Source organism: Mustelus asterias, chromosome 19 (assembly GCF_964213995.1).
Source record: "Mustelus asterias chromosome 19, sMusAst1.hap1.1, whole genome shotgun sequence".
NCBI lineage: Eukaryota > Metazoa > Chordata > Chondrichthyes > Carcharhiniformes > Triakidae > Mustelus > Mustelus asterias.
The window spans coordinates 64324642-64343990 of record NC_135819.1 but is presented as its reverse complement, the minus strand read 5'-3'; the positions used below and the strand labels follow the sequence as shown (position 1 = coordinate 64343990).

Genomic DNA, 19349 nt, shown 5'->3' with positions numbered 1-19349 from the left:
CCAATACATGTGACAATAAATCAAATCAAATGTCACTTGGGATGTGTCACCGTATTAAAGGTGCTATATAAATGCAAGTTGTTATTTTTGAAATATTGTTAAATTAATGGCAACATAATGGGAATTATGTTCTTCCATGTTGCCTTAATCAGAGTAAGAAGTTTAACAACACCAGGTTAAAGTCCAACAGGTTTATTTGGTAGCAAAAGCCAGTGCTACTCTCAAATGATTTTTAGTTTGTTTCTTAGCATTGTCAGGCTAAAACAACACCTTGTGATAGCTCATGCAGTTTTTGATGTGTTTTTGATGTATTTCAATGGTGCCAAAGCTTTAATTTGGAAAATATATTGCTCTTGCAACAATAAAGCTGGTGTGGACAATTTCTAATGCCCTCTCACACCCATGCCTCACAGGCACCCTCCACAAATGTTGTCCTTCCCTCATCTACATTATTGGTCACTGGAAAGCATGGCCTTGTTTTGGTTGGCTGCAAACATCAACAGCAACCTGCAGCAAAAACCTGAGCCTGTGGTGCTCAGACATGTCAGGCAAGCAGATCCTCTGCCTCCTTCTAACAGGATCTCGGTTTCTATCTGCGTATACAAAGAGGAGGAGCATGTGGCTTGGAGAAAAGCATCAGCTCCTGTTGGTGTTGCTGCTCCTGCTGCTGTTTGTGATGCTGCTTTTCCTCTCACTCTAACATAGATGCCAGGTAGCGCTACTTGGCTGCTCCTATGTCTTGGTGAAGCCTGGCAGCAGGGAAGTGCAGCTAAAAGTTTGAGGTGCTCGGTAGGTGAAGTGCTTTCCAAGAAGTTGTCAATCATTTGTCAAGCAGCAGTAGATTGTCACCTAACCTTGGCTAGAACACTTCAGTTTCATTGGTCCAAACCTTTCCAGCTTGTCAGTTTCAGTGTGCACTTGTTGCAGTTGACCCTGGCAAATTGCTGACAGGTATGAAAACGTGTACCTTGGCTGGAAAATACAGAATCTTTTTCTTTATTCTTTCATGGGATGTGGACATCACTGGCCATTCAGCATTTGTTGCCCATCCCTAATTCCCCTTAAACTTGTGACTTGCTAGGTAATTTCAGAGAGTAATTGGGAACCAATCACATTGCTGTAGGTCTAGAGTCACATGTAGGCCAGACAAGGTCAGGATTTCCTTCCGTAAAGTGAACCAGATGGGTTTTTACAACAACTGATGATGGTTTCATAGTCACCATTACTAAGACTAACTTTATCTTCCAGATTTATTAACTGAATTAAATTCCACCAGCTGTCATGGTGGGATTTGAACCCACTTGCCCAGAGCATTAGCCTGGGCCTCTGGAGACATTGCCACAATGCCACTGAGGATTATAACATAATTAATTGTTTTACATTTATTAATTACTTACCTGCCAGCTTCATGGGGCTTCCTGTTGGCCTTTAATCCTGCCCCTGGAAAATGGGAAGCATGTGAGTGAAGTTGGGATCCCAACTGGGGTGCCGCTTTTAGGGAGTTTAACTACATTTTTTTGCTCCCTATCTCCTACCTCCTCCTATTCAATTTCAGTATCAGCGAACAGTAAGATATCAAAAGGCAAGCAAATAGATAGAGTGTCACTTTTAGGGGGTTTACTTGAATGTAAGCAAGCCCACCTCCCCTTGCCTGGGACGTTTTACCCAATTTTCCAGTAACCCCAAGAGTTCAAGCTGGAGGCATGAAAAATCCAGATGATTCCTGTTGGATCTCTGAAATGGGGCAGGGCCAAAAAATAAAGTTAAAAAGGGAGAGTGGGTTCAGCGGTTGCTGATTTCCACTCCATCTGATGAAGGAGCAGCGCTAATGGCATTTGCTACCAAATAAACCTGTTGGACTTTAACCTGGTGTTGTTAATACTCTTACTGTGTTTACCCCAGTCCAACGCCGGCATCTCCACATCATGACTGCTCAAGTAGTGCAGTGGGCCGAGAAATGTCAGCTGGGGGCCTGTAGCGGACTGGCGTCCACCTGATCATAGCTTTTCCAGGCCATTTTTAAAAACGTAATCAGCCTCAACGCCAGAAATTAGTGCAAAGCTATTTACAATATGGAAATCTGAATTTCTATCTTATTAACGAGCCCCAGACGGTATACCCTTCCGGGGACCATATCACTCTATTCCCATCTTATTCATGTATTTGTCAAGACGCCCCTTAAATGTCACCATAGTATCTGCTTCCACTACCTCCCCCGGCAGCGAGTTCCAGGCACCCACCACCCTCTGTGAAAAAAACTTGCCTCATACATCTCCTTTAAACCCTGTCCTTCGCACCTTAAACCTATGCCCCCTAGTAATTGACTCTTCCACCCTGGGAAAAAGGGGACCAGGTGTGATAACCTTGCTAGTGGGGGTAAAGGCCATTGATGCCCCCCCCCTCCCCCGGAGGTCGGAAGCAGAGGACAGTGCCAATGGGGTGGGGCCTTCTGAGGGGCAGGGCCGATCGGTGGTGGTAGGGGTGGAACTGTTGCACACTCTGCATTAGGGATTGTTGGGGTGGAGGGGATGATCGGGGTCGGCGATTGAGGGGTGGGTCAGGGAAACTGGCGATTAGCGGAGGGGGTTGGGGATGATATTGGGAAGCCAGCGAGCAGGAGGCTGGCGAATGGGGGCGGTGGGGAAGCGAGGTGCGCAGTGCGTACTGACAGATTGGTGCATGCGCAGTGGCTGCTCAGCACGCTGGCCTCTCGGACAGGATTAGGCCCCGCTCCCCTGTTACCGGCGCAAATCCCCCGGTGGACTCTGTAACGTAGAGTGCCGCAAATTCATTCAACTAGGTACTCCCAAAAAATGAGTGGGAAAATCTCTCCTTCTCCCAGTGGATCTATTCCATTGAAGCAAGGTGGTTATGAATATATTTTTAAAAGAGGTTTTGATCGGTTGAATAGGGAAAGACTAATACTTCTATTTAGGGAGTTAGTCAAAAGGGAACATTAATTTTAAATTGTTGCTTAGAATTATCAGGGGAAAGTTTAGAAGAAATTTATTCAAACAAATGAGAGTTGGGCCAAGAAATGCTTTGTCACAGACAAAGTTAAAGCAGGCTTCAAAGATTTATTCAGTTTCCCTTTTAAAAAGAAGCCAAGAAAGACACAAGGCTCTGAGGAGAGAGAACAGGATAAGGAATTAGTTTCCACTTGCTTTTGCTAAGAGCCAGCACCAAATTGATGAGTTGAAAGACTCCTTTTGTGCTAGAACTTTTCTTGCTTGCATGAGGGACAGGGAGAAGAATATTCCAGAGTTTTTCCGAGATCAGATTCAATTTATTTTATATGTTTACATATCTCAGGAGATTGTGTGGTTGAATGAATCAGTAGTGGTACATTCCTGCATCATGTTTGCATGAGGTGGGTGTGATAAATCACATGTTTGTCAATTTTTGATAATTATAGAACTTTTTTTGCTTCCATACAAGGATAGTGAATTTGAAAGCAGCTCATTGGAAAGTCAAGTTTCCAGCAAACAAAACATAGTGACAATAAGTGAAAAAACGCCTGAATACCAGGTATGGAAAATTCAAGTGCTTTTTGTAGTATTTTGACTGCTTTTGACTTTTTTTATTCATTATAACCCTCTTGCAAATGAGTACAAATGGAAGAGATTGCATTTTAATAGCATCTTTCACATCTTCAGGACACCCCAAAGACTTTCACAGCCAATTAATTGTTGTGAAATGTAGCCAACTGTTATTTTGTTGGCAAAAGCGTCAGCTTGTGTATGCACATCAAGGCTCCACCAGCAGCAATGAGACAAACCAGATAATCTGTTTTGGTTGTATTTGCTGTGGAATGTAAGTTGTGATGTGGAGATGCCGGCGTTGGACTGGGGTAAACACAGTAAGAAGTTTAACAACACCAGGTTAAAGTCCAACAGGTTTATTTGGTAGCAAAAGCCACACAAGCTTTCGGAGCTCTAAGCCCCTTCTTCAGGTGAGTGGGAATTCTGTTTATGACAGAATTCCCACTCACCTGAAGAAGGGGCTTAGAGCTCCGAAAGCTTGTGTGGCTTTTGCTACCAAATAAACCTGTTGGACTTTAACCTGGTGTTGTTAAACTTCTTAGAATGTAAGTTGTACAGAGAAACACGACAGACTATTGCTATGGAAGTTTATGCATTCGCCTTGAGGCAGTTGCGGCCTCAGTTTAATATATCATCTGAAAGAGGCTGTCACTTGTAATGCAACATTACACATGCTGTATGAAACATCAGCCTATATATGCCTCTGGACTAGGACTGGAATCCATAACCTACTGACACTTTGTTTGGATGGCAACTGGAGAAACTTATGTTAATTTTTAATTATGATATATTTCTAAAAGAAATTGCTTTATTTTTGTTTCTGGGAACTAGACTTGAATTCAGCCCAGCTGGTAGAATGAAATTCACTTATATGTAGAAACTCTCTGTAAATTAAATTGAATCCATTTGCTTGTTGGCATGAGTGAACTTGACTACTCTAATTTGGTACGAAGCTTGCAGGCTAGGATTTAACATTTGGGGTCAGACCTCAATGTCAGAATCGTGTGTGTGTGCGTGCGTGCGTGCGTGCGTGCGTGTACGCGTGTGTGTGTACGCGTGTGTGTATACGCGTGTGTGTGTGTACGTGTGTGTACGTACACACTTCAGGATGGCTAACTGTTCAAATCAGGATCTTGGCAGGGAACCAGCATGCCAGCCGGTGTCAAGAAGTTTCACACCTGTCCCCTTCGTTGCCACTCCCACATTAGAACCAAACCCCTGCCTGCAGTCTCATTTAGATTAATGAGTGCAACATTACCACATTGATGTACTTCTAGTAAGGAACTACAACTATTAGGGATAGGTTTTCAATGTGTTATATGGTAGCAAAGTCATAAACCTTTGCTTACGTGAGAGTTTGATAGCATTATACATCAAATACTAAGAAATTAATCTTTTGCTGTTGGGATAAAATTGAGGGAATTTTACTCAATATTTTATAAATTTGCTATATCTGATCTGGGAATATCATTGTTGATATTTGATGGCCAAAATTGTAAGAATTCCTTAAATCTAAGATTAATCAGAAAATTAACCAGATAAAGGAATAGGGAAGTTTTGAGTTGATTAATTAACAAATATAAACAACATCTAAACAAAAACAGTTGCCATCCGGATTGAAAGGAGTAATCAGAAGGACTTTAAAATAAATTGTACTAAAATGGGATATAAACAAAAAAATGCTGGAAATACTGAGAGGTCACCTAGCATTTGTGGAAAGAAACCGAGTTAATGGCCGGAATCTCCTGGTTCCACAAGCAGCAGGAAGCGTGGTGGGAAGGGAAACTTAATTTTGTGTGAGCCCAAAATTCAGATTCCCACATTGTGATGAACTGTAGGAATTTTGTTTTTGGGAGTTTAAAGGCAGGTCAAGCTTCTCAACTAAGTCCCTCCCACCAAAATAATTTGCAATGAGCGAGAAATTAGAACATGCACTTTTATGGCTGTATATAAATGGCATGCACCGAGCGAGCTTCACTTCTTTGAAATCAGTAGATGCTGCTTTTGCCTTCTTGGGGACCCTCATAACTTCATTCAGATCAGATGACAAAAACTGCAGGGAGACAGGTGAAGACAGGAAGGAGGTTTAGTGTGGAGCAAAGCCTGGACAGGGGAGACAGGCTGGGGGCAGGGTGGAGAAGGCTGGACAGGAGAGGCAGGCGAAGCCCGGGAATAAAGTAAGACTGACTGGGGAAGTGTGGGGAGACACCCTGGGATTATCGAGTCATGGAGGTTTACAGCATGGAAACAGGCCCTTTGGCCCAACTTGCCACCCAGTTTTTACCATTAAGCAAGTCCCAATTGCCTGCATTTGGCCCATATCCTTCTGTACCAATCTTACTCATGTAAGTGTTTGAATGCTTTTTAAAAGACAAAATTGTACCCGCCTCTCCTACTACTTCTGGCAGCTTGTTTCAGACGCTCACCACCCTCTGTGTGAAAGAATTGCCCCTCTGGACCTTTTTGTATCTCTCCCCTCTCACCTTAAACCTATTCATAGAACAGTACAGCACAGAACAGGCCCTTCGGCCCACGATGTTGTGCCGAGCTTTATCTGAAACCAAGATCAAGCTATCCCACTCCCTATCATCCTGGTATGCCCTCTGGTTTTAGACTCCCCTACCTTTGGGAACAGATGTTGACTATCTACCTTATCTATGCCCCTCATTATTTTATACACCTCTATAAGATCACCCCAAAGCCTCCTTATGCTCAAGAGAAAAAAGTCCCAGTCTATCCAGCCTCTTCTTATAACTCAAACCATTAAGTCCTGGTAGCATCCTAGTAAATCTTTTCTGCACTCTTTCTAGTTTAATAATATTCCTTCTATAATAGGGTGACCAGAACTCTACAGAGCACAGTTGGGGTGGGGAAGAGATTGTCTGGGAAAGGGTGGGGTTCTAGAGGGTGGTGTCTAAAGGATGTGCGTTCTCGAGGGTGGTGTTGTGCTGTTGATGGTGGAGTCCTGGGGGTTGAATTTGGAGAACTGGTCAGAAGAGAGAGCAGTCACTGTCAGGGGGTGGGCGGGCAGTAGGGTGCTGAAGAGTGGCAGGTCCAGGTGATCATGTCATAGGTTAAAATTTCATTGTGGTGGAGCACAGACTAGACAGGTGGCTTTGATAATGGGTGGGGTATTTTCCAGTGGGCATACGGACAAAAGCAGGTGTCAGCTGTAAAGAGAGGGAAGGCAAATGGAGGTGGGTGGTAATCGAAGGTAAGGGGAGGAGGGGGACAGGTTCAAATGTGACAGAGGGGAGAGGAATGGAGATATTGGGTGGGTCAAGAGTGATAGGGGTAACAGGGGGATGGTAGTAGGCGGTGGACCAAGTTTGGATGGTGATGCACACCATTTTTCAAATCTGATCTTGACAATGCATAGAGTCATTAAGTGTGATCCCTCAAAGTAGGAGTAGGGTGTTTTCAGGTCGGTGAAGTTCAAGATCAGCACAAGTGGCTGACTAAAGGGACACTGTAATCAGCATGAGGCAACTGGTTGTCAACCATGCTTAGCTGTGTACTCCTCTCTATGCACACACGGCAGCAGGTTTTTTCCCGGCTCATGGGTCTTATAACTTCGAGATCCCATCAAGGTGTAGATCATTCTATGCCATTTGCTGTAGCCAGAAGCAGGGAGAAGGGAGGGAGGGGGGATCCTTCCAAGGAGCCCAGATGGTAGAAGCCAGCAAACTCTTGATTCCAAGCCTCCATCCTCCCGGGTGAATCATTATACCAGACTGGGGCTCATGTGGTTAGTTTTTCTATGATGCCGCAGCAATGGTCTCTCTATAGAGTCTCAAGGATCGTGGAAACAAGTGGAATAGTGTCAGAGGGAGATTTCTTGCACATGGTTCTCATCGCTCTGGTTAAAGAGCAATGTCTCCCCGTGTAGTCACATACAAATGGGAAGAACATATAGCTCTGATCCTCCAGAATGTACTTCACCTGGAAGGGATGGGTGGGGTTGCCATGTCTCGATGGAGGCCAGGAAAAGGGAAAAAGCTTGCTGGCTTTGAAATGGAAGGAAACCTGTAAAGGATATCCTCATTAAATGTAGTACTTCAATGCATTTCCAGCATCTGCATTTTTTTTTGTTTTAAGTGCTAAACTGGGAAGGAACATGCTAAACTAGGCAGGACTGGGTTTATGAGGAACCAAACTACTCATAGAAACCCTTTGTAATGGGGAAGTATTGCTTTACTTCACTGACACAATGAACCCCAGTGTATAACTAAATCACTATGATGATTAAGAATCTTATTTTAACAATAGTGAATATATTGAAAGGAATTATATGGAGGGTGTTGATTTTTCTTCTCTAAAGGTGATTAATTCATTGTTTTTTTCACTCTACAAAGTTTAGGACTGTGATGGGACTATTTATGGCATTCCTGTCTCTGATTGCTTTTAGGAAAATACTGTTGATTCAAGCCCCTGGGATAGTGAAGAAGAGGGGCTTTCTAAACCTGAGGTTAATGAGCAGAAGAGGTAAACATATTATGCAATATTTAGATGGGCTGATCAGATGCAAATAACTGTAGATAAACAGAACTGAGTAGGAAACGTGTGTATATATTTTAAATGTTGCTTCCTTCTCTTCCCCAAAGCTGTTGACACCTTCTGTGGTTGGTTCTATGGATTCTTTATTTGTGATTCTTGACTGTTGAAGTCTCAGGGTATCAAAGGGTAGGGGGAATGGGCATGAGCAAGGAGTTGAGGCAGATTAGTCATGATTGTATTGAATGACAGAGCAGGTGCAGTGGGCAATAGGTCCAGTCCTATTCCTATTATGTTCTTAATGTCTTAGTCTGTTCATTGACAAGAGGGCATCACAGCTGGGCTCAATCCTGTCCTTGCTTTGCACACTTTACTGCAAACACTGCACAGTGATCAGAAATCAAACTCTGATCATTTCATCCCCTATCCCAGCGGCACTGAGGCAAATTATATCGCACACCTTACTGCCAAATCGAGTTCAACTGCTTGAAGTGGGAACTGAACTACAGACTTTGGCCGGTATTTTACAACCTCGCTCAGGCGAGGCTCGTAAAATCCCGCCGAGGCCAACGGAGAATTCTGTTCTGTGAGCCTCACCCGCCCTGATTCCGGGGTGGGCGTGCTGGTAAAATTCCGGCCCTTGTGTTTGCTACCACATCGGACAATGCATTTAACCATAGGCCACTAGTAAGCTTATACCTACTTTTCTGAGCGCAACACCCCGAAGAGCAAAATGGAACTTCAATGTTTGGGCAAGGAGCAAATTTCAACTCAGTACTTTGATTATCATTGACACTGATAACTCTGGGGACCTATATTCATGAAACACTGAATCCCTCTCGATTAAATTGCACTGACATTTTTATATCTCTTTTTTCTAACTGGAGAATTATCATCCAAAGCAGACAATATTCAGTTTTTAACCATGATACGGTATTTTGACAACTCATGGAATGCATCAAACATAGCCTTTGTTGTTGCCGTGGTTGGATTAGTGATTTATTTATGGGTGTACTGTTTTCTATGGTGATGTGTTTTTGTTGCAACAAGCTGCCAAGCTTTTATCTTTGGGGACTGCATAGATGTACACCATGGAACCTTGAAGTTGAACAATTAAATTAAAATCCATATTCTCACTGATTTGCATGTAGCTCATTTCTGATACATATCTTGGTGTCCTGATTTAGGATTTACAGCCCGATCCAAACATCTAGTTCCACAAAACAGGTCAAACAAACAGAAGCACTAAATTACCTGAATTTCAAGGGATGGATTTCTAGGGTTAGAGCTTCATTAGCTAGATTCTTGGTTTCATCGGTCAGAACATTGAATACAGGCGTTGGGACGTCTTGTTGAAGTTGAGTCTTTGAATGAGTTTTTGAAGGGGTAACCAAGAAAGTAGATGAGGGCAGTGCAGTTGATGTTGTCTACATGGACTTTAGCAAGGCCTTTGACAAGGTACCACATGGTAGATTGTTGCATAAAGTTAAATCTCATGGGATCCAGAGTGAGGTATCTAAATGGAATCAAAATTGGCTTCTTGACGGAAGCCAGAGGGTGGTTGTAGAGGGTTGTTTTTCAAACTGAAGGCCTATAACCAGCGGTGTGCCTCAGGGATCGGTGCTGGGTCCACTGGTGTTTGTCATTTATGTTAATGATTTGGATGAGAATATAGGAGGCATGGTTAGTAAGTTTGCAGATGACACCAAGATTGGTGGCATAGTGGACAGTGAAGAAAGTTACCTCCGATTGCAATGGGATCTTGATCAATTGGGCCAGTGGGCTGATGAATGGCGGATGGAGTTTAATTTAGATAAAGGCGAGGTGATGCATTTTGGTAGATTGAACCAGGACAGGACTTACTCAATTAATGGTAGGGTGTTGGGGAGAGTTACAGAACAAAGAGGTCTAGGGGTACATGTTCATAGCTCTTTGAAAGTGGAGTCACAGGTGGACAGAGTGGTGAAGAAAGCATTCGGCATTCTTGGTTTCATCGGTCAGAACATTGAATACAGGCGTTGGGACGTCTTGTTGAAGTTGTACAAGACATTGATAAGGCCACAGTTGGAATACTGTGTACAGTTCTGGTCACCCAATTATAGAAAGGATATTATTAAACTAGAAAGAGTGCAGAAGAGATTTACTAGGATGCTACCGGGACTTGATGGTTTGAGTTATAAGGAGAGGCTGGGTTGACTGGGACTTTTTTCTCTGGAGCGTAGAAGGCTGAGGGGTGATCTTATAGAGGTCTATAAAATAATGAGGAGCACAGATCAACAAGGTAGTCAATATCTTTTCCCAAAGGTAGGGGAGTCTAAAACTAGAGGGCATAGGTTTAAGGTGAGAGGGGAGAGATACAAAAGTGTCCAGAGGAGCAATGTTTTCACAAAGAGGGTAGTGAGTGTCTGGAACAAGCTGCCACAGGTAATAGTAGTTATCTTTTATAAAGCATTTTGACAGTTAGATGGGTATAGAGGGATATGGGCCAAATGCGGGCAATTGGGATTAGTTTAGGGGTTTAAAAAAAAAGGGTGGCATGGACAAGTTGGGCTGAAAGGCCTGTTTCCATTCTGTAAACCTCTATGACTCTTATTTTGGGGAACCTGCCTTTGTATCCAGTTCAGTTTTATGGGGTATTTTGTTTTTCTCTCTTTCTTGGAACAGTCTGATGTCAGCTGTTAAGGAAATTTAAATGACACACTGGTGTTCTTCTGTGGTTAGGTTTAAGGTCCATGTTAAATAGAGTTAGAAATGTTGGCCACAATTCTCTCAAAAGTGCTGAATTGGCGGGAAATCTGTTCTAAATCCCGACTGTTCTACCAGTTCAGCTTCTCACCTGAATCTCCGCATTCTGTGCACTGAAGAGGTCCCAATCAGGAATCTCATTAAAACCCAGGTGGCAGGGCCTATTTGCACCAGAGTTTGACAGCTCTGAAGCTCTGCGCATGTGCAGTGGCCCCAAACTGTCAACTTCCTGTTTGCTGGACAGCTCAATCGCTGGCCAGTGTGGGACCCCCGCAGCGCTGCCCCTCCAGCACCCCCCCCCCATCCCCCCCATGGCCCGATCGTGGCCCCACAGCAATTTCCTGGCCAGCCCTTACACCCTCCCCCCTCCCCCCCCCCCCCCCCCCCCCCCCCCACCTCGTCTCGAGTGCCCCGATGTCCAGCCCACCCCCGCCCCAGGAGTGACGATCCCTTGGAGGCAGGACCACCCCCCCCACAGCCGGCCCCAATCACTGCCCTCCCTCCATCCCAGATCGATCCTGTCTGAAGAGTGGCAGCGGGACCCCCCCACCCCTACCGATTGCCCCTAGGCCCCACCCACAATAGGCCACACCCCCTTGGCACTGCATGATGCATTGGGCATGGCAATTTGCCGCTTGGGCAGTGCCGGGGGCACAGGCTGGCACTGCCAGGGTTCCCATGCCCAGGGGCATCAGCCCCCCCACTGCCCAACCCCCTGGGAACCCAGATTGTCCCCCCACCCCCGCATTCCAGCGGGGTCTCCTGCTTGTTCCCCGAACATGGGGAGCTAGTCTGAACCCCGCCAGAATGAAGTACATCTGGCGGGGTGGGAGATTCGATCGGGACCTGAAAGGTCCCGATAATTAACCAACGTGTGTATTTAAAATAGATTAAAAACAGATTTAAATGACTTACCTGCCTTCCCGCCGGTTTCCAGCATGGTCTGACCAGCGACTGTTTGCCGGCTCTGGGAGATACGCATGCGTTCCCAGCGCATGCGCAAATCCCTGTTCAAGGCTGCAGACTGCGCGTCTCCCACCGTGACCTGACAGAAGAATTGCGGGTCGCAATTGGAGAAACGCCGCCGTTATTCTGTATCTAATCTATGCTCTAATCTATGAACCTGGCAGCGCTTCATGGGTACTGCAAAGAGAAAGCTTTACCCTGCCTCTAATTCACACTATAACCAAGACAGATAGATGGAATTAAAATACAGATCAGTCATGATCTAATTGAATGGTGAAACAGACTTGAGAAATTGAATGGTCTATTCCTGTTCCTGTGTTCCTATTGGTGTGCTGCTGGGGCAAAGTGGAGGATGTAATATTTTGAATCTAACCCTGTGCTATACCTGACATCCTGAGACTGATTGATGGAGCAGTGCAGTGGGTTTTATTTTATCCTATGCTTGTGTCATGTTATAAACTTAAAACTCTTTAGATGTTCGTACTTCGACCTGGTCACCATGTACTCAGCAACTCTGTTGACTCACCCTGTTTCTTGGCGAAAGCCAAAACTGGAAAAAAGAGCGCTAGGGCTTGCAAAAGTATTGAGCTGATAAACAGGAATCCTTGTATTTCTTATGGGAAAGTGACTGTAACATTGGTCCTTTACGATTGACTGCATCTCAAATACCCCATTGATCCTGACTGCAATGTAGACGGAGTCTAATGGGGTACTTGGGATATCAAAAAAACACAGGTGGCTAGAGGATGATAGAAATCCCTTGATCTGACAGCTGAATCTTTTATGAGACACTGCACATTGAACTTGTTACAAATTTTCACACTAACTTCATTGCAGTATTCATGTAAGCCTACCTGTGACACTAATAAACTTTAGAAAGATCAAAGCCTTCAAGTGCAATGGAGAGGGTTTCAATGATATCTCCTTGCTGGGAAGCCTCAGCAACTTCAAATCAAAATTATGCACATAAATTGGAGCTGAGCGCACAGCTGGGCATACTGGAAACCAACCTCCACCCTCCCAGGTGAAATTGACATCTCCTCTGTCAGAGGGCTTCAAGGGTCTGCTCTCATGTGCTGCTTCTGATCGGGAGAAAGAAAAATCTCTGCTGCGGAATGGAGTGCTGCAATGATTTAAAATTCTACCAGGTGACTGGGGGGCCTTGAAGGTTAACGTTAACTGGCCACTTCAGAACTTGCACAGCTGACAGGCAGGAATGCAGTAATCGATCACAGGCCTGTCTGAAATCAGTAAGAAGTCTCACAACACCAGGTTAAAGTCCAACAGGTTTATTTGGTAGCAAATACCATAAGCTTTCAGAGCGCTGCTCCTTCGTCAGATGGAGTGGAAATGTGCTCTCAAACAGTGCGCAGAGACACAAAATCAAGTTACAGAATACTGATTAGAATGCGAATCCCTACAGCCAGCCAGGTCTTAAAGGTACAGACAATGTGGGTGGAGGGAGCATTAAACACAGGTTAAAGAGATGTGCATTGTCTCCAGACAGAACTAGTGAGCTCCAGACAGCTAGTGAGATTCTGCAAGTCCAGGAGGAAGCTGTGGGGGTTACTGATAATGTGACATAAATCCAACATCCCGGTTTAGGCCGTCCTCATGTGTGCGGAACTTGGCTATCAGTTTCTGCTCAGCGACTCTGCGCTGTCGTGTGTCGTGAAGGCCGCCTTGGAGAACGCTTACCTGAAGATCCAAGGCTGAATGCCCGTGACTGCTGAAGTGCTCCCCCACAGGAAGAGAACAGTCTTGCCTGGTGATTGTCGAGCGGTGTTCATTCATCCGTTGTCGTAGCGTCTGCATGGTTTCCCCAATGTACCATGCCTCGGGATATCCTTTCCTGCAGCGTATCAGGTAGACAATGTTGGCCGAGTTGCAAGAATAGGTACCGTGTACCTGGTAATCTAATCAGTATTCTGTAACTTGATTTTGTGTCTCTGCGCACTGTTTGAGAGCACATTTCCACTCCATCTGACGAAGGAGCAGCGCTCTGAAAGCTTATGGTGTTTGCTACCAAATAAACCTGTTGGACTTTAACCTGGTATTGTTAAAACTCTTACTGTGTTTACCCCAGTCCAACGCCGGCATCTCCACATCCTGTCTGACATCACCAGGGGTGATCTTCATGATCTTCGGGTCTGCCAGGGCTAGAGGGGGCAGTCCAGCCACCACACTCTCATCCTGATGGAGAGTGGCGAGGTCAACCCCATGCCACAGTTCAAGCTCACTCAACCCCCAGGATCCTTGAGGGACCCTTCGTGTGTAGTCTCACAGAAGCAGAGCGGCAAATGGCCACTTGACCTACCTCTTTGAGCCCCCAAGGGGCTCAAGGCGCCAGGCCAGGGAGCAGTGCACAGTCAGCACTGTCAAGATGCGTGGCATGAAGGGGTCTGAGTGAGGGGTCTGAGGGGAAGGGGGCCTGACTGGGGGGGTCTGAGGGGCATGGAGGCCTGAGTGGGCAGTCTGAGGTGTTAGGGGAACCAGTGTGTGTGGTCGGGTTGGATAGACCACATGCCTGTGTGATGTGGGGGAGAGGATGCCTCTCATTGCTGAGGGGTTGATGCTGCTTATGTGACCATCGGGATCCAACACACCAGGTCCTTGCTTGTGAGGACCTGTTCGAAAGCTTGCCACTGCAGATCCTGCTGGGGAGGCGGGGGAATAAAAAGGGCCATTTGACTCTGGGTGCAAGCCTGCTAATTACATTTAAATTTGTGGGTTTGAATATGCATCAGGTTCCTGTCCGATCAGGCCGGGAACCCAGTTGAGGCCGGCAGCACTGCTTGGGAAGGGCGCAGCGGGTTGGCACCCACTGCAAAATCTGCGATACTGTGAAGGAAAATTGTGGCAGTGACAGCTGATTATCAAGGTAGGTTCCATGCAAGAAACGTGCAAATAAAAGTCAGCTCCATAATTTTACCAAATTAAGCTGCAGAATCCAGGAAAAATAACAAAGGTTTTGTTTTCACATTTTACCCCTTCCATTTGTGCTTGGATGAGTTATGGGAGCTGATGGTTCCCTTTTACTTTGCCAAAATGCTCCCTCTTCATGTGTGAGCAAAGATCACAGGATATTTGACTTGATTTATTATTGTCACATGTATTAGGATACAGTGAGAAGTATTGTTTCTTGTGTGCTATACAGATAAAACGTACTGTACATAGAGAAGGAAAGGAGAGGGTGCAGAATCTAGTGTTACAGTCATTGCTAGGGTGTAGAGAAAGATCAACTTAATATGAGGTAGGTTCACTCAAAAGTCTGATGGCAGCAGGGAAGAAGCTGTTTTTGAGTCGATTGGTACATGACCTCAGACTTTGTATCTTTTTCTAGATGTAAGAAGATGGAAGAGAGTATTCCCAGGGTGCGTGGGTGCTTGATTATGCTGGTTGCTTTTCCAAGGCAGCGGCAAGTGCAGACAGTGTCAATGGATGGGAGGCTGGTTTGCATGATGGACTGAGCCTTGTTCACAACCCTTTGTAGTTTCTTGCGGTCTTGGTCAGAGCAGGAGCCATACCAAGCTGTGGTATAACCAGAAAGAATGCTTTCTATGGTGCATCTGTAAAAGTTGGTGACAGTCGTCATGGACATACCAAATTTCCTTAGTCTCCTGAGAAAGTAGAGGCGTTGGTGGGCTTTCTTAACTGTAGCATCGGCGTGGAGGGACCGGAACAGGTTGTTGATGATCTGGACACCTAGAAACTTGAAACTCTCGACTGTTTTCACTTCATTCCCATTGATGTAGACAGGGGCATGTCCTCCACTACATTTCCTGAAGTTGATGACTATCTCCTTCATTTTGCTGACATTGAGGGAGAGATTATTGTCGTTACACAGGTTCATCAGGTTCTCTATCTCTTTCCTGTACTCAGTCTCGTCATTGTTTGAGATCCGACCCACTATGGGAGTGTCATCAGCAGGGGAATTTGGCCACACAGTCATAGGTGTTTAAGGAGTATAGTAAAGGGCTGAGGGCTCAGCCTTGTGGAGCACCAGTGTTGAGGGTGATTGTGGAAGAGGTATTGTTACCTATCCTTACTGATTTGGTCTGTGGGTTAGGAAATTCAGGATCCAGTTGTAGAGGGTGGAGCCGAGATCCAGGCCACAGTTTGGAGATGCGTTTTGTTGGAATGATGGTGTTGAAGGCGGAGCTGTAGTCAATAAATAGGAGTCTGACGTATGTGCCCTTGTTATCCAGGGTTGAGTGTAGGGCCAAGGAAATGGCGTCTATTGTGGACCTGTTGCAGCAATAGGTGAACCGTAGTGGATCCAAGCAATCTGGGAGGCTGGAATTGATTCGTGCCATGACTAACCTTTCGAAGCACTTCATAATGATGGATGTCAGAGCCACCGCACGATAGTCATTAAGGCACACTGCCTGGCTTTTCTTTGGTACAGGAATGATTGTCGTCTTCTTGAAGCAAATAGATTGGTGTAAAGAGAGGTTAAAGATGTCTGTCAATTCCCCTGCCAGCTGATCCGTGCAGGAACTGAGTACTCGTCCAGGTACCCCATCTGGGCCAGTCGCTTTCTATGGGTTGACTTTCGAGAAGGCTGATCTGACGTCTGCAATGGTGACCTTGGATACCGGCTGAATATGAGCTGGAACTTTGTTTATAATATCGGTGTTTATACAATGGTGTTAAGACTCATGTCCAATAGAGTTGAAATGTTATTCTGTATCTAATCTATGTTCTTCTTAATCTGGCTGTACTTCATGGACACTGTAATCCGAGGGTATACGATCAGTGTTAAAATAGCTCTTGGTGTTTTGAGGCTAATTTTACTGCCTCAATTTCTGCTCAGATAAGATAGCTGACTTAACATAGAACTGAAATTGAATTAGGAACCTTTTGGCCTGTATAGCTCAGTCACGTCATGGGTGGAATTTTCTCATCCCATCCGGCACGGGAATTGTAGCGGGCGGGACAGGACCATGCAAAGGTCTGTTGACCTCTGGCAGGATTTTCCAGTCTTGGGGCGAGCGCGGATGGAAAATCCCACCCCATGTGTTTCCCACCTGGCCCATTATGACGCTAAAATATCCACCCTTGTATATCATATTTTACTATTATATTCAGCAAGAGTAATAGTAAGAATAGTAACATTTGTTCGGGACAATATTACTCAGTTGGTTTAATAATGGTGGTACCACTCTCAAATTTTCCCTTCTGTCTGTGGGGCTAAACGCACCTATTTACCCTCACTTATATTTGCCAAATCATTGTTTTTCCCTTTTCTTCTCCATTTCCCAGCAGAGATTTTTTGCTGAGTATAAGAAAAAATGCATTTGTGGTGCTCGCTGCTTCTCTTTTTCTCTGTTGCTCTTAGGCCATGTTGCAGCGTGAAGTTATCAGATCATCAGCTGCGGAAGCTACAAACATCGTCCAAAGCTGCACCCCCTACACGTGAAGTTTTCAAAGAGACTTTTAAAGGCAAGGGAGATTTTTTTATAAATTGTGAATGGTGGAAAGATGAAGTAAATGGAAAACTTTGAAAATGCACAGCAAGCGAAATAGAAGGGACGATTTTACCATCGAGTTGCGCCCGTTTTTGGACGCGACGCGGTGATAAAGTCGGTTGTAAAGTGCTTGGTGTAATTGGTGCCAGTTTTCGCACTGGCGCCATTTTATGAGCGCCGGATTTTCAGCCCGTTCAGCCTCATGCCGGAAATGGGCGGGACGTAAGTTGATATATGGAAATGTATTACAATGCTGTTTCTGGAAATGTTCACCCCGGCGAGGAATAGACATGCTCCCCATGAATGGGGAGCAGTCGACTTGGCCTCGCCGGTGGAACCAGAGGCCATTGAGGCTGCCCCCCCACACCCCCTCAGGGGAGGCCAAGGGCAAAGGAGTGTGTCCCTTGGGCAGTGCCAGACTGGCAGTGCCACCTGGCACTTGGACAATGCCAGTCTGGCACTTGGGTAATGCCCACCGGGCAATGTCAGGGGTGGAGCCAGTGGGGGTGGGGCCAGTGGGGGTGGGTCCAATGGAGGTGGGGCTAATGAGGGTGAGGGGCCCCGGTGTCACTCTGCAGCGATCGGTGGGGGAAGGGCGACGGTTCTGCGATCGGTGGGGGGAGGGGGGCTCTGTGATCAGTCTGGGCGGCAAGGGGAGTCGGCGGGGGCTATATCTCGGTTCACGAGTCCCGTGATTGCAGGGAGGGAGCTGCTTCAGGCAGTCTGCACTAGCAGAGGCTGACAGCTCTCTCTTTTTTGTCAGATCTCTGCTACTGCTAATGCGCACCTGCAGCATCAGAGGCCTGCACATGCGCACTACCTCCCTCTGCAGGCTTTCATAGAATCATACAGTGCAGAAAGAGGCCATTCGGCCCATCAAGTCTGCACCAACCACAATCCCACCAGGCCTTATCCCCATATCCCTACATATTCACCCACTAATCCCTCTAATCTATGCATCCCGGGACAGTAAGGGGCAATTTAGAATGGCCAATCAACCTAGCCTTCACATCTTTGGACTGTGGGAGGAAACGAGAGCACCCGGAGGAAACCCACGCAGACACAGGGAGAATGTGCAAACTCCACACAGACAGTGACCCGAGCCGGGATTTGAACCCATGTCCCTGGAGCTGTGAAGCAGCAGTGCTAACCACTGTGCTACCGTGCCGCCAGGTGCGTTAAGCCCTGCTCACAAGCTTCTGCAGCGAGCTGTCAGCAACAGGGTGGGGGAGCCTGAAAACAGCCCCGAAAACGGATCTGAAACACTCCCAGTTTCAAGTCCACACAGTACTTTTTTAAAATAGCTGCCATGGACTCTAAAGAAAAAAGTAATCGATTGTTCAGGCATGCCTCTATGACATAATGTTGCCTCATATAGGCAGTGATATTAAATTATTTATATATATATTACAATATATATTAATGACTTGGATGAGGGAAGTGAATGTACTTTTGCCAAGTTTGCAGATGACACAAAAATAGGTGGAAAGGCAAGTGGTGAGGATGACATAAAGAATTTTGCAGAGAGAAATAGACAGGTTAGGTTAGTGGGCAAAAACTTGGCAGATGGAATATAATGGAGGAAAATGTGAAGCAGTGCACTTTGGTAGAAAGAATAAAGGAGCTGAGTATTATTTAAATGAAGGAAAACTGCAACACGGGGATTTGGGGGTCCTCATGTATAAATCCCAAAAGGCTAGCATGTAAGTTCAACAGGTAATTGGGAAATATAAATGGAATGTTGGTCTTTATTTCAAAGAAAATGGAGCATAAAAATAGGGAAGTCTTGCTAAAACTATACAAGACACTAGTTAGACCTTATCTGGAATATTTTGAACAGTTTTGGTGCACTTACCCAAGGAAAGATATAGTGGCATTCAAGGCAGTCCAGTGAAGAGTTCACTAGTTGATCCCAGGTACGGAAGGATTTTTTTGTGAAGAGCGGTTTAGTAAGTTGGGCGTGTAGGCAAGAGGGCATAACTGCTCTGCTTGCTAATTTTAATTTAAAAATAGCCACGTTTTCTGTATATCATATCCACTTTATACTGTCAGCCTTTGTTCAGTGGTAGCACTCTTTCTGGAGAGAAAACTCAGCTATGCAACTGGGGAGTTACGTGACGGTTTTCTCACC

General features: G+C 45.5%; 1 protein-coding gene across 1 annotated transcript in view; it reads left to right on the top strand.

Annotated features, from left to right (window-relative positions):
- The first annotated feature begins 468 nt into the window (after positions 1–468).
- The window catches only part of LOC144507503 (uncharacterized), a 74165-nt gene continuing 55284 nt past the window's right edge, over positions 469–19349 (top strand). The window contains exons 1-4 of the mRNA XM_078234628.1: positions 469–669; positions 3439–3528; positions 7951–8027; positions 17089–17192. Coding sequence (XP_078090754.1) covers positions 469–669; positions 3439–3528; positions 7951–8027; positions 17089–17192 — 472 coding nt within the window. The remainder of the gene's footprint in view (positions 670–3438; positions 3529–7950; positions 8028–17088; positions 17193–19349) is intronic.